Raw genomic sequence first — 15,605 nt, forward strand, 5'->3', positions numbered from 1 at the left:
ACAGAAGGGAACATCAAGAGGGAATATACCACCAAGTGTTGGATGACATACGAACAACCGAGGAGGAGGTGAAGAAGCTGCTAAGTGACCTTGATACCTCAAAGGCGATGGGACCGGACAACATCTCCCCATGGGCCCTTAGAGAAGGAGCAGAGATGCTGTGCGTGCCTCTAACCACAATCTTCAACACATCCTTGAAACTGGGCAACTACCTGAGAAATGGAAGACAGCAAATGTAGTCCCCATATTTAAGAAAGGAAACAGAAATGAGGCGCTAAACTACAGACCTGTCTCTCTGACATGTATTGTGTGCAAAGTCATGGAGAAGATTATCAGGAGGAGAGTGGTCGAACACCTGGAACGGAACAAGATTATAAATGAAAACCAGCATGGGTTCATAGAAGGCAAATCTTGTATCACAAACCTCCTGGAGTTTTATGACAAGGTAACAGAAGTAAGACACGAGAGAGAGGGGTGGGTTAATTGCGTTTTCCTAGACTGCAGGAAGGCCTTTGACACAGTTCCCCATAAGAGATTAGTGCAGAAGCTGAAGGATCAGGCACATGTAACAGGGAGGGCACTGCAGTGGATCAGGGAATACCTGACAGGGAGGCAGCAACGAGTCATGGTACGTGAAGAGGTATCACAGTGGGCGCCTGTGACGAGCGGGGTCCCACAGGGGTCAGTTCTAGGGCCAGTGCTATTTTTGATATATGCGAATGACATGATGGAAGGAATAGACTCTGAAGTGTCCCTATTCGCAGACGATGTGAAGTTGACGAGAAGAATTAAATCGGATGAGGATGAGGCAGGACTGCAAAGAGACCTAGACAGGCTGGACATGTGGTCCAGAAACTGGCTTCTCGAATTTAATCCTGCCAAATGCAAAGTCATGAAGATTGGGGAGGGGCAAAGAAGACCCCAGACAGAGTATAGGCTAGGTGGACAAAGACTACAGACCTCACTCAGGGAGAAAGACCTCAGGGTGATCATAACACCGAGCACGTCACCGGAGGCACACATCAACCAAATAACTGCTGCAGCATACGGGTGCCTGGCAAACCTGAGAATAGCGTTCCGATACCTAAATAAGGAATCGTTCAGGACACTGTACACTGTGTATGTTAGGCCCATACTGGAGTATGCAGCACCAGTCTGGAACCCACACCTGGTCAAGCATGTCAAGAAGTTAGAGAAATTACAAAGGTTTAGCAAGTGAAGTAGTGGAGGCAGGAACCATACATAGTTTTAAGAAGAGGTATGATAAAGCTCAGGAAGCAGAGAGAGAGAGAGAGGACCTAGTAGCAATCAGTGAAGAGGCGGGGACAGGAGCTGAGTCTCGACCCCTGCAACCACAATTAGGTGAGTACAATTAGGTGAGTACACACACACACACACACACACACACACACACACACATACAAAGTATTTCTTCAGTCATAGAGTTGTCAGGAAGTTGAATAGTCTGGAAAGTGACATAGTGGTGGCAGGAACCATACATAGTTTTAAGACAAGGTTTGATAATGTTCATGGAGCAGGGAGAGAAAGGACACAGTAATGATCAGTGAAGAGGCAGGACCAGGAGCTATGACTCAACCCCTGCACCACAAATAGGTGAGCACACACGCTCACAAAACCCCCTCCCCCTTCCCACCATCCTACCTGCCTGCATGCACACACATTTATGTATGTTTGTATGTGTACTATGCAACTCCGTTTCTTGGTAGGCTTGAATAATAATTATTACTGCTGCCTAGGTGGCAGATGGCTGGCGTGTTAATAAAAAATTGAAATGATGTGTAATTTACAGAAAACGTGGTTGAAGCTGATACTTTCCCGGGTCAAAGCTGGGAGGAACAGCGACGGGCCAAAACACTCATTAAGTTTGCCTTTGATGGTGATGTTGATAAACCAGGCCGCTTAATGCGCGCCCCAACACCATACCCAAAAGAACTAAAGGCATTGGCAAAACATGCTCGTAATTTACACAGCTTGCAAAAGGATTCAGCTCGTCAGTTTGTGCTTGGGCGTAGTCAGGATTCCAGTAAAACTTCATCATCAAACATAATTGCATCTACCAAGGATGAAACAGACACAGATTCGTCCAGAAAGGTAAGAGAATAATGGTAAGGTAAACCTCTGTCATATATGGCAGTCACAATGTGAGCAAATATTTTAAGGGTTAAAAATGTTTAGGAAAGTATCCCTTTCTCTTGGCTTAATTCAACTACATGTATCTTCTGTTTTTGGTTGGCATATGCTGATTTGGGAAATATTTCTGTAAAACAAATGGAGATGGTTGAAGGAAGTATATATCTTGGGTCTTGTTGCCTTGATCTCATTTTTCAGTTATTTGATACTTGCATTTTACTGTAGTATATTTCATAAGGTGAAGAGAGTGGTGAGAGAGTGCAAAAGGAGAGCAGATGATAGAGTGGGAGAGGCACTGTCAAGAAATTTTAATGAAAATAAGAAAAAATTTTGGAGTGAGTTAAACAAGTTAAGAAAGCATAGGGAAAGTATGGATTTGTCAGTTAAAAACAGAGTAGGGGAGTTAGTAGATGGGGAGATGGAGGTATTAGGTAGATGGGGAGAATATTTTGAGGAACTTTTAAATGTTAAGGAAGAAAGGGAGGCGGTAATTTCATGCACTGGTCAGGGAGGTTTACAATCTTTTAGGAGTGAAGAAGAGCAGAATATAAGTGTGGGGGAGGTACGTGAGGCATTATGTAGAATGAAAGGGGGTAAAGCTGCTGGAACTGATGGGATCATGACAGCAGGGGGTGGATATAGTGTTGGAGTGGTTGGTACTTTTGTTTAATAAATGTATGAAAGAGGGGAAGGTACCTAGGGATTGGCAGAGAGCATGTATAGTCCCTTTATATAAAGGGAAAGGGGACAAAAGAGATTGTAAAAATTATAGAGGAATAAGTTTACTGAGTATACCAGGAAAAGTGTATGGTAGGGTTATTATTGAAAGAATTAGAGGTAAGACAGAATGTAGGATTGCGGATGAGCAAGGAGGTTTCAGAGTGGGTAGGGGATGTGTAGATCAAGTGTTTACATTGAAGCATATATGTGAACAGTATTTAGATAAAGGTAGGGAAGTTTTTATTGCATTTATGGATTTAGAAAAGGCATACGATAGAGTGGATAGAGGAGCAATGTGGCAGATGTTGCAAGTATATGGAATAGGTGGTAAGTTACTATATGCTGTAAAGAGTTTTTATGAGGATAGTGAGTCTCAGGTTAGGGTGTGTAGAAGAGAGGGAGACTACTTCCCGGTAAAAGTAGGTCTTAGACAGGGATGTGTAATGTCACCATGGTTGTTTAATATATTTATAGATGGGGTTGTAAAAGAAGTAAATGCTAGGGTGTTCGGGAGAGGGGTGGGATTAAATTATGGGGAATCAAATTCAAAATGGGAATTGACACAGTTACTTTTTGCTGATGATACTGTGCTTATGGGAGATTCTAAAGAAAAATTGCAAAGGTTAGTGGATGAGTTTGGGAATGTGTGTAAAGGTAGAAAGTTGAAAGTGAACATAGAAAAGAGTAAGGTGATGAGGGTATCAAATGATTTAGATAAAGAAAAATTGGATATCAAATTGGGGAGGAGGAGTATGGAAGAAGTGAATGTTTTCAGATAGTTGGGAGTTGATGTGTCGGCGGATGGATTTATGAAGGATGAGGTTAATCATAGAATTGATGAAGGAAAAAAGGTGAGTGGTGCATTGAGGTATATGTGGAGTCAAAAAACGTTATCTATGGAGGCAAAGAAGGGAATGTATGAAAGTATAGTAGTACCAACACGCTTATATGGGTGTGAAGCTTGGGTGGTAAATGCAGCAGCGAGGAGACGGTTGGAGGCAGTGGAGATGTCCTGTTTAAGGGCAATGTGTGGTGTAAATATTATGCAGAAAATTCGGAGTGTGGAAATTAGGAAAAGGTGTGGAGTTAATAAAAGTATTAGTCAGAGGGCAGAAGAGGGGTTGTTGAGGTGGTTTGGTCATTTAGAGAGAATGGATCAAAGTAGAATGACATGGAAAGCATATAAATCTATAGGGGAAGGAAGGCGGGGTAGGGGTCGTCCTCGAAAGAGTTGGAGAGAGGGGGTAAAGGAGGTTTTGTGGGCAAGGGGCTTGGACTTCCAGCAAGCGTGCGTGAGCGTGTTAGATAGGAGTGAATGGAGACGAATGGTACTTGGGACCTGATGATCTGTTGGAGTGTGAGCAGGGTAATATTTAGTGAAGGGATTCAGGGAAACCGGTTATTTTCATATAGTCGGACTTGAGTCCTGGAAATGGGAAGTACAATGCCTGTACTTTAAAGGAGGGGTTTGGGATATTGGCAGTTTGGAGGGATATGTTGTGTATCTTTATATGTGTATGCTTCTAAACTGTTGTATTCTGAGCACCTCTGCAAAAACAGTGATAATGTGTGAGTGTGGTGAAAGTGTTGAATGATGATGAAAGTATTTTCTTTTTGGGGATTTTCTTTCTTGTTTTTGGGTCACCCTGCCTCGGTGGGAGACGGCCGACTTGTTGAAAAAAAAAAAAAATCAGGGAAACCGGTTATTTTCATATAGTCGGACTTGAGTCCTGGAAATGGGAAGTACAATGCCTGCACTTTAAAGGAGGAGGTTGGGATATTGGCAGTTTGGAGGGATATGTTGTGTATCTTTATACGTATATGCTTCTAAACTGTTGTATTCTGAGCACCTCTGTAAAAACAGTGATAATGTGTGAGTGTGGTGAAAGTGTTGAATGATGATGAAAGTATTTTCTTTTTGGGGATTTTCTTTTTTGGGTCACCCTGCCTCGGTGGGAGACTGCCGACTTGTTGAAAAAAAAAAATTCAAAATAGAAAAGCCACTGATATTCAGGAAAGATAACTGAGAGAATGAGATGTTTTCTGACACTTAGTGGAACGAGGAATTCAGAGAACAGTCCACCTGTGAAATTGTTAAATTCTTCCACCAAAATGTAAAAAGGAGGTAGTTTTTACATACTTTCAGGGAGGTATTACAGGATGCTATAAAAAACCATGATTCTGCCAGCAACATGAGTAAGTAAAGTTTATTTCTTTGTAAAGGTTACAATGTGTAATTACCATTTTGATTTGCTACATACAAAGGTATTTACTATCATGCCGAGGCATTTTTGGGCAAACTAATCCTAATACAAAGTAACTAATTAAAACTTGATAAGATAATAGTACATAGTAACTATACTTAAAACAAGACAAGAAGTAGTGGTTAACTGTTTTACAATCTTATTAAACTTAATACAAGTGAGAGGTAGTAAGGTGGAGTAGGGTCCGGTAAAATAATCTTGAAATTGCACACAAAATCTACCTTACAAATAATGGTGCAGGTGGTAATATTTTATGGATTGGCAGAATTAAAAGCCAGGAGGTCACATAATAAAACTAATTAGCAGATTTTTTTGGTTGATTTGGTTAATATTGTGAGATAAGATGATCTTTTAGCAAAGTCCTAAATTTATGAGCTGTCTGGGGATGCTTGAGGTAAGAACAGAAGGAGAACTAAAGCTTCTTTACAGCCAAGTCAAAAGAAAATTGGCAATAAAGGATCAGTTCATGACAAAAAAAAAAATGAAGTTTCTGCAGAATATGCATTGCTTTCCCAGTCTCCCTCCTAGTCTTTTCTATAGCCCCGCAGAGGAAGCCGTCTGATTCTTTGAGCATGGGATTTTAAGTTTCAGAACTGAAATGGTCCCATTTCTTTGTTTCTGGTACGTAAGAGATGGCTTCGTTTGTTGGGATAAATGTATTTATTAGAGGAGCCCTAGTGCCTCTGCTGAAAAGCTTCCAATAGATCACCAGACAAAATAGGGGCACTATAAATCAGCCTGGTATAAGAGTGGCTAATGTTGTTGGGTTAGACCTGATCATGGGTAAGCAAGCATTCCTAATAGAAAACAGAAGGTAGAATGGGGCCATCGAGTTAGGTGGTACCTAGCTTTTAAAACTGGTAGTTTAGGAGGAAAAGCAAGTTTGTATTCCTAATGGTTTATTAGAACCCATACACAAAAAATTACATACAGTGGTACCTCGATATATATCCTCAATCCATTTCACGATCTTCGACTTATACCATACAGGACGTATACCAAATGAATTTTCCCATAAGAAATAGTATAGGGAAAAACGATTAATCCGTTCCCATGAAAAAATCCTATTGTTGTTGGCATATTATACATTGATGGGGTTGTATAAAATAATTTAAACACTGCTTAATACTAAAATACGTAACATAAATACAAAAGAATTAGATAAAATAAATGCAAATTTAACCTCACTTTGCTTTGCTGATAAGAGTATAGTGCCTACTTGGATAGTGCTGAGAAGGGAGGAGGAGGAAATGTTATTGTTTGGAAGGAGAGTCCCCTTCTCATTGCTGTCTTTTTTCCCTATTTGGACCTGGTTGAGGTTCACCAGGTTTGACTTTTACTAAAAATCTGTCGTAAGAACTTTGTTTCTGCCTTCTCCTCGGGATGTTTCGGAAATGTGACATTGTCTGGTCATTCCAGACAGTGCTATTACGACTTACTTGGGCTTTGTTGAGGTGGTACTTCTCTGCAAAGTTTTTGATGTCAATCCATTTGGCAAAGATTTCCTTGATTAATGAAGTAGGGGCTTCCTCTGTCTCCTCTTCCGAGCCTGAAGAGAGTACGTCCATCTTAACCCTTTGACTGTCGCAACCCCAAATCCTGAAGTGTCTCCTGGTGTCGCAAAATGTTTGAAAAAAAAAAATTATTTTTTCTGATGAAATGATAGAGAATCTTTTCCCGATGATAATGACATCAAAAGTACAAAATTTGAAATAAAACTTACAGAATCACGCTCTCGTGAAGTTAGCGACCTCAGCGACATTTACACATTGGCGATTTCACCCACTTTGAGTCCTATTTTTGGCCAATTCCATTGTTCCAGTTGACCAAACTCATAGCTATTTCTTTAGAACTCCATTTGTTCTATCAATTGAGTACAAGAAACTGCCGCTTACTGATTTCAACTTCCCAATAAAGTGGTCAGAAATTGGCAATTTGGCCAATTTCATGCACATAAAAAATACATCAGTTTCAAAATAGGGTCCAAAATGAACAGTGCAGACATTCCTAGTACTAAAATAACATTTTCTCTGTTCATCAGTCACGACTCCAGGCCCCCGTTATAATACTCTTGCTTTCGATTTTGAATTTTTATTCACACAAAAAATAGAAGATTTACTGTTATGCAGACTACTGCAATATTGTAATAATTGTATAAATAACATCAACCCATTCGTGACTACATATTAGAATAGATAGTTGGACATTTATTGGACAATGACATCATTTGTTTACTCTTGAACATTGGCAAAAATCAAACATTTCCTTTATTTTGAGCTCCATTTCAAGATCCTTTTCATAATAAAACCAAGCAACATCACTTCTGTTTCTATAATATGTTTTCCATTCCATCAAATGAGACCAAACAATACTACAACCATAAATACTATACGAAAATACACCTCAAAGTCAGCGTTTTAATCCAGAAACATGGTCGGAATTTTTTTTTTCCCATGCACTACATGCTGCAGGATTTTTTTTTTATACTGACCACACAGATCCATTCTCTCACATGTGGACCTACCAGCTTTTTCCCATTTGATTTGAAGCCGGTAGAATTTTTGACAGATGTACATCTACATTGGCTAATAAGACGTATATATACGACCGAAACAGTCAAAGGGTTAATCTTGTGCTCCTCCTCCTCAAGTTCCTGCAGCTTCTCAGTGGTCAGCTCTTCCCTGTGCCTCTCCACTAACTCTTCCACATCACCATCACTCACATCCAGACCCATGGACCTGCTTAGAGAGACAGTATCTTGGCTTTGTCTAGAGAGAGAGGTAAACAAGGGTAGTGTGCTGTGTCGTAACTCATTTTGACCCATACGAGTTCTAGCATGCAAGTTATATTCCAAACAAAGGTTGTATACCAAGCAAAAATTTTTGTGTCCAAACAGGACATATACCAAGTTGGACTTATTCCAAAGCAGACATATGGCGAGGTACCACTGTATATCAAATTCTTGTCAGTCTTATTATAAATCCTTAACCAAGCATTTAAAACCATTTCATATCTCTATACTTTCATATCAGTAACTATTGATGAATGGGTTATTGTACATCTATTTGTGTGTAATGTTCATTATTTAAACTGTATTGAATTCTTGATTTTTCTATTTCAGGGAATAGGGAGTGAGCTGAAGCAGCCATTGTTAGATCAGTCTAGTAATGCATACCCTCTTGATGATTCAATAGAATCAGAGGAAATAAGCTCACCATTAACAGTAATAGAGCCTCAAGCTGAGGAACGTCCACTTTTACGTGAGGCTCGCAATGTTCGTAACACTTATGGAAATATACCTGCTTTGAGTATCTCGAATAATGAAAAAAACTTCACCCTGACAAATGGAACAAAGAATATTACCTCTGTGGCTACAAACCATCCCTGTGCCACTGGAGATAGAAAAGTTTGTGGATATGCGGAGGTAATAAAAATGTTTGTCACTGATAGTACTGTAGTGGCTTGAGTAATGCTAGATAGTGTCAATGTATAGAAGAAATAACAAATCTAACCATCTGTGTGCAATTCTTCAAGTATAATTTGAAGCTGAGGGATAAACAAAACTCGTTTCCTACAGGTTGTTGCAATGACCCAGTCTCGGGAAAAAGCAGTTACTGATCCTAACAAATCTTTGGCATCCAGTGTGGAGGACTGTAAATCACAACGAACTACCCCATCTGCAGCTGAGTCTTCCATGCTGTCATGCCCAGAAGCTACTAATTCAGCTACCTTACCAGTTACAGTAGAAGGAGAATTGACAGGCGATTCATTCGATAAGCGCATCAAGAAACCACCCCCATATCATATAGCTGCTGTGATGTCAAGGCATGCTGCAGACTTTAATGAATCTAGTGTGGATGCTTCTTTATGTCCTGGTGGACTTGAGAGCAGTAATGGACCTGTTAAAGAGATCTCGGAATCAAAACAGGTATACATGTCATTCTTTTAAAGTTCTAAGTGTGTTGTAATTAAAATAGCCTTTAAATCTATATATCAGGTAGTAGATTGGTGAACATTAACCATCCAGGGAAGTATTACCATCATATCACATGAGTGTGAAGCAAAAGGCTTCTTATGTCATATACCTCCTTTGGGTACCTCTAACAGTGAGAATAACTGAGCTCTGACAAATGGAATAAAGAATATTACCTTACTACTGTCATGCCATATGAGTGAGAAACAAAAGCCTTATGGAAGGAACAAAGGAAGGAAGAGGAAAGGGGTCATCTCAGGAAGCCTAAGGAAGTGGGTATAAAGTAAGTTTTGGAGTAAGTGGAGACAAGTGGTTTGAAGGAATAATGAAATATGTTTAGAGTACTGTATTGTATAGGATGATAAAAAAAAATGAGATGCTACCAATAGAGAATACATGTTTATTTGTAAGTTGGCCATTAAGGTTTTCACATAAATTTTTTTTTTTTTTTTTTTTTATTATCACACCGGCCGATTCCCACCAAGGCAGGGTGGCCCGAAAAAGAAAAACTTTCACCATCATTCACTCCATCACTGTCTTGCCAGAAGGGTGCTTTACACTACAGTTTTTAAACTGCAACATTAACACCCCTCCTTCAGAGTGCAGGCACTGTACTTCCCATCTCCAGGACTCAAGTCCGGCCTGCCGGTTTCCCTGAATCCCTTCATAAATGTTACTTTGCTCACACTCCAACAGCACGTCAAGTATTAAAAACCATTTGTCTCCATTCACTCCTATCAAACACGCTCACGCATGCCTGCTGGAAGTCCAAGCCCCTCGCACACAAAACCTCCTTTACCCCCTCCCTCCAACCCTTCCTAGGCCGACCCCTACCCCGCCTTCCTTCCACTACAGACTGATACACTCTTGAAGTCATTCTGTTTCGCTCCATTCTCTCTACATGTCCGAACCACCTCAACAACCCTTCCTCAGCCCTCTGGACAACAGTTTTGGTAATCCCGCACCTCCTCCTAACTTCCAAACTACGAATTCTCTGCATTATATTCACACCACACATTGCCCTCAGACATGACATCTCCACTGCCTCCAGCCTTCTCCTCGCTGCAACATTCATCACCCACGCTTCACACCCATATAAGAGCGTTGGTAAAACTATACTCTCATACATTCCCCTCTTTGCCTCCAAGGACAAAGTTCTTTGTCTCCACAGACTCCTAAGTGCACCACTCACTCTTTTTCCCTCATCAATTCTATGATTCACCTCATCTTTCATAGACCCATCCGCTGACACGTCCACTCCCAAATATCTGAATACGTTCACCTCCTCCATACTCTCTCCCTCCAATCTGATATTCAATCTTTCGTCACCTAATCTTTTTGTTATCCTCATAACCTTACTCTTTCCTGTATTCACCTTTAATTTTCTTCTTTTGCACACCCTACCAAATTCATCCACCAATCTCTGCAACTTCTCTTCAGAATCTCCCAAGAGCACAGTGTCATCAGCAAAGAGCAGCTGTGACAACTCCCACTTTGTGTGTGATTCTTTATCTTTTAACTCCACGCCTCTTGCCAAGACCCTCGCATTTACTTCTCTTACAACCCCATCTATAAATATATTAAACAACCACGGTGACATCACACATCCTTGTCTAAGGCCTACTTTTACTGGGAAAAAATTTCCCTCTTTCCTACATACTCTAACTTGAGCCTCACTATCCTCGTAAAAACTCTTCACTGCTTTCAGTAACCTACCTCCTACACCATACACTTGCAACATCTGCCACATTGCCCCCCTATCCACCCTGTCATACGCCTTTTCCAAATCCATAAATGCCACAAAGACCTCTTTAGCCTTATCTAAATACTGTTCACTTATATGTTTCACTGTAAACACCTGGTCCACACACCCCCTACCTTTCCTAAAGCCTCCTTGTTCATCTGCTATCCTATTCTCCGTCTTATTCTTAATTCTTTCAATTATAACTCTACCATACACTTTACCAGGTACACTCAACAGACTTATCCCCCTATAATTTTTGCACTCTCTTTTATCCCCTTTGCCTTTATACAAAGGAACTATGCATGCTCTCTGCCAATCCCTAGGTACCTTACCCTCTTCCATACATTTATTAAATAATTGCACCAACCACTCCAAAACTATATCCCCACCTGCTTTTAACATTTCTATCTTTATCCCATCAATCCCGGCTGCCTTACCCCCTTTCATTTTACCTACTGCCTCACGAACTTCCCCCACACTCACAACTGGCTCTTCCTCACTCCTACAAGATGTTATTCCTCCTTGCCCTATACACGAAATCACAGCCTCCCTATCTTCATCAACATTTAACAATTCCTCAAAATATTCCTTCCATCTTCCCAATACCTCTAACTCTCCATTTAATAACTCTCCTCTCCTATTTTTAACTGACAAATCCATTTGTTCTCTAGGCTTTCTTAACTTGTTAATCTCACTCCAAAACTTTTTCTTATTTTCAACAAAATTTGTTGATAACATCTCACCCACTCTCTCATTTGCTCTCTTTTTACATTGCTTCACCACTCTCTTAACTTCTCTCTTTTTCTCCATATACTCTTCCCTCCTTGCATCACTTCTACTTTGTAAAAACTTCTCATATGCTAACTTTTTCTCCCTTACTACTCTCTTTACATCATCATTCCACCAATCGCTCCTCTTCCCTCCTGCACCCACTTTCCTGTAACCACAAACTTCTGCTGAACACTCTAACACTACATTTTTAAACCTACCCCATACCTCTTCGACCCCATTGCCTATGCTCTCATTAGCCCATCTATCCTCCAATAGCTGTTTATATCTTACCCTAACTGCCTCCTCTTTTAGTTTATAAACCTTCACCTCTCTCTTCCCTGATGCTTCTATTCTCCTTGTATCCCATCTACCTTTTACTCTCAGTGTAGCTACAACTAGAAAGTGATCTGATATATCTGTGGCCCCTCTATAAACATGTACATCCTGAAGTCTACTCAACAGTCTTTTATCTACCAATACATAATCCAACAAACTACTGTCATTTCGCCCTACATCATATCGTGTATACTTATTTATCCTCTTTTTCTTAAAATATGTATTACCTATAACTAAACCCCTTTCTATACAAAGTTCAATCAAAGGGCTCCCATTATCATTTACACCTGGCACCCCAAACTTACCTACCACACCCTCTCTAAAAGTTTCTCCTACTTTAGCATTCAAGTCCCCTACCACAATTACTCTCTCACTTGGTTCAAAGGCTCCTATACATTCACTTAACATCTCCCAAAATCTCTCTCTCTCCTCTGCATTCCTCTCTTCTCCAGGTGCATACACACTTATTATGACCCACTTCTCGCATCCAACCTTTACTTTAATCCACATAATTCTTGAATTTACACATTCATATTCTCTTTTCTCCTTCCATAACTGATCATTTAACATTACTGCTACCCCTTCCTTTGCTCTAACTCTCTCAGATACTCCAGATTTAATCCCATTTATTTCCCCCCACTGAAACTCTCCTACCCCCTTCAGCTTTGTTTCGCTTAGGGCCAGGACATCCAACTTCTTTTCATTCATAACATCAGCAATCATCTGTTTCTTGTCATCCGCACTACATCCACGCACATTTAAGCAACCCAGTTTTATAAAGTTTTTCTTCTTCTCTTTTTTAGTAATTGTATATGTAAATGACAAATCATATTATATTGAACACTTGTTTTAATGTCTCTCTATGTTGGATGTTGCTCTGATTCTACACAGTGTTTGTTTAAAAATTTAATAATGTGAACCCTATTCTTTTACTTAGTGATCACTGAAACAAAAAAAAATGGGCTACAATAGTATATACATTCTCCATGGGTTGCGTTTTTTTTTTTAACATTTTGTATTTGAATAGGAGAAGGACGAGACAAAGAATAGAAAATTCAAAATACAGTGGACCCCCGACTTATGATATTAATCCGTTCCTGAGAGCACATTGTAAGACGAAATTATCATATGCCGAATTATTTTCCCCGTGAGAAATAATAGAAATCAAATTAATCCGTTCAAGACACCCAAAAGTATGAAAAAAATTTTTTTTTACCATGTGAAATATACACATTCCTACACACAAAAAGAAGGATACATGCACAATACATATATATATTGTGCATGTACTAGAGTAATAAATGAAGAATAAATGACACTTACCTTTATTGAAAAGTATGAAAAAAAAAATTTTTTACCATGTGAAATATACACATTCCTACACACAAAAAGAAGGATACATGCACAATACGTATATATATTGTGCATGTACTAGAGTAATAAATGAAGAATAAATGACACTTACCTTTATTGAAGATGTATTGATGAGTGATGAGATACTGTGTCTTGGGAGTGCCTTTTCCTCTTGAGTACTGTAGGTCCTGTTTGGCATTTTCTTCCAGAACAGGCCTTATCACACTGTGTATGCTACTACGATTCTTAAATCTCTCAAACCAACCTTTGCTGGCCTTAAATTCACCAATATGACCACTAGTTCCAGGCATTTTTTTCCTGTTCACCTGGATGTTAGTCGACTGGTGTTGGTCTCATCCTGGGGGACAAGATTAACCCTTTCAGGGTCCAAGGCCCAAATCTGGAGTCACGCACCAGTGTCCAAGAATTTAAAAAACAAAAAATTTGTTATTTTTTCTTATGAAATCGTAGAGAATCTTTTTGTGAAGGTAATAAAACAAAAAGTACGAAATTTGGTGGAAAATTGACGAAATTATGCTCTCGCGAATTTTGATGTGTCAGCGATGTTTACGAATCGGCGATTTTGCCGACTTTGACTCCCAATTTAGGCCAATTACATTATTCCAATCAATCAAATTCTTAGCTATTTCACTAGTATTACTTCTATTCTATCGATTGAGCACAAGAAATCGCCAAGTCAACTGTTTCAACTACAAAATAAAGTGATCGGAAATTGTTAATTTGGCCAATTTAACACAAAGTTCAAAATATTCCAATTTCAAAATAGGGTCCAGAATAAACAATGTAGGTATTCCTGGCACTAAACTAACATTTCCTCTGTTCATTAGTTATGTTTTGAGGCTTTACAAATAAATTCCATTTTGATTTTTTATTCACATAATGAATTTTTATTCACACCAAAAAATAGAAGATTCACTGTTATGCAATACTGTAATAATTGTATAAATATCATCACCATATTTGTGAATGTATACTAGACCCACCAGCTGACATGTATTAGACGTGTGAGGTCGTTTGTTTACTCTTGAATATCGGCAAAAATTTAACACTTCCGCTACTTTGAGCTCAGTTTCAAGCCATTTCCAGTGCTAAAACCAATCAAAATCATCTCTATTTCTGTAATATGTCTTCCATTCTATCAAATGAGACCAAGAAATCGCAAATACAACTATAAAAAACATACGAAAAAACACTGCAAAGTTGCTGTTTTAATCGAAAAATCATGATTTCAGTTTTTTTCTCTCATCATACACAGTGTGCTGCAGGATCTGTTTTATGTGGTGCACACATACCACATAGATGTATTCTCTCATATCTAGGCCCAAATGTACCACTCACAGTTTATCAGAGTGAGCTGAGCTCATGGCGTAGATCTACGGTTTGGACACTCACCGTAAAGCCGTAGATCTACGGGACGGACCCTGAAAGGGTTAAGGACCCCAATGGAAATAAGTTAGACAGTCCTCGATGACACACTGACTTTCTTGGGTTATCCTGGGTGGCTAACCCTCTGGGGTTAATTGTTTCTTGGTATTCTCAATAAGCCACACCAATAACAGTCTCCACATCTTCGAGTAATACAGCTCACCATGGTGCAGCAGCAGCTGATGGTGCTACAGCAGCAGCAGCAGGTGACCGTGGTGCAGCAGCACCTGACCGTGGTGCAGCAGCACCTGACCGTGGTATGATAGTATTTCTCACCCTTTTTACCACAGGGTTGGCACTAGAAGCTTTCTTTGGGCCCGTGATGGCTTATTTAGCAGTTACAAGCACTAAAAACACTGGAATAATACAAAATTTATCGAATGTATGCGTGCAACCATGTCCGCCCCGGCTTGTAAACAATGTCACACTAGCTCAGTTGAGGCACTCAGGCCAGACAGATGCGTGGACGCGTACGGGACGAATGATGTAAGTCGAGTCTTTCAACGGTTTTAACGTAGGTTGAGGACATCGTAAGTCGGGGGTCCACTGTATAAAGAGAAAAGACATTTTGAGGAAGTATTTGTGTAATGGTATTACACAGAACTTAAATGTAAAGCGAGTGTATAGAACTTAAATGTAAAGTAAGTGTTTAATGTTAAAAGACCTTCCTGTAGGTAACTGAGTTTCATGCAAATACTTTTTTTTTTTTTTTTTTTTTTTAACAAGTCAGCCTTCTCCCACCGAGGCAGGGTGACCCGAAAAGAAAGAAAATCCCCAAAAAGTAAATACTTTCATCATCATTTAAACACTTTCACCTCGCTCATACATAATCACTGTTTTTGCAGAG

General features: G+C 39.6%; 1 protein-coding gene across 6 annotated transcripts in view; it reads left to right on the forward strand.

The window, feature by feature from the left end:
* Nucleotides 1-15,605, forward strand: part of LOC128691696 (erbin) — a 159,659-nt gene that overhangs the window by 79,290 nt on the left and 64,764 nt on the right. For 5 of the 6 annotated variants that reach the window (XR_011392437.1, XM_070088807.1, XM_070088811.1 and 2 more), the window contains exons 10-12: nt 1,811-2,112; nt 8,257-8,559; nt 8,713-9,063. Coding sequence is in view for 5 of the 6 variants with exons in the window: in XM_070088807.1 (XP_069944908.1) it covers nt 1,811-2,112; nt 8,257-8,559; nt 8,713-9,063 (956 nt within the window). In the remaining variant the exon portion in view is untranslated. The remainder of the gene's footprint in view (nt 1-1,810; nt 2,113-8,256; nt 8,560-8,712; nt 9,064-15,605) is intronic. The other variant, XM_070088812.1, reaches the window with a different exon arrangement.

This window comes from Cherax quadricarinatus, chromosome 26, assembly GCF_038502225.1.
Source record: "Cherax quadricarinatus isolate ZL_2023a chromosome 26, ASM3850222v1, whole genome shotgun sequence".
NCBI classification, from domain to species: Eukaryota; Metazoa; Arthropoda; class Malacostraca; order Decapoda; family Parastacidae; genus Cherax; species Cherax quadricarinatus.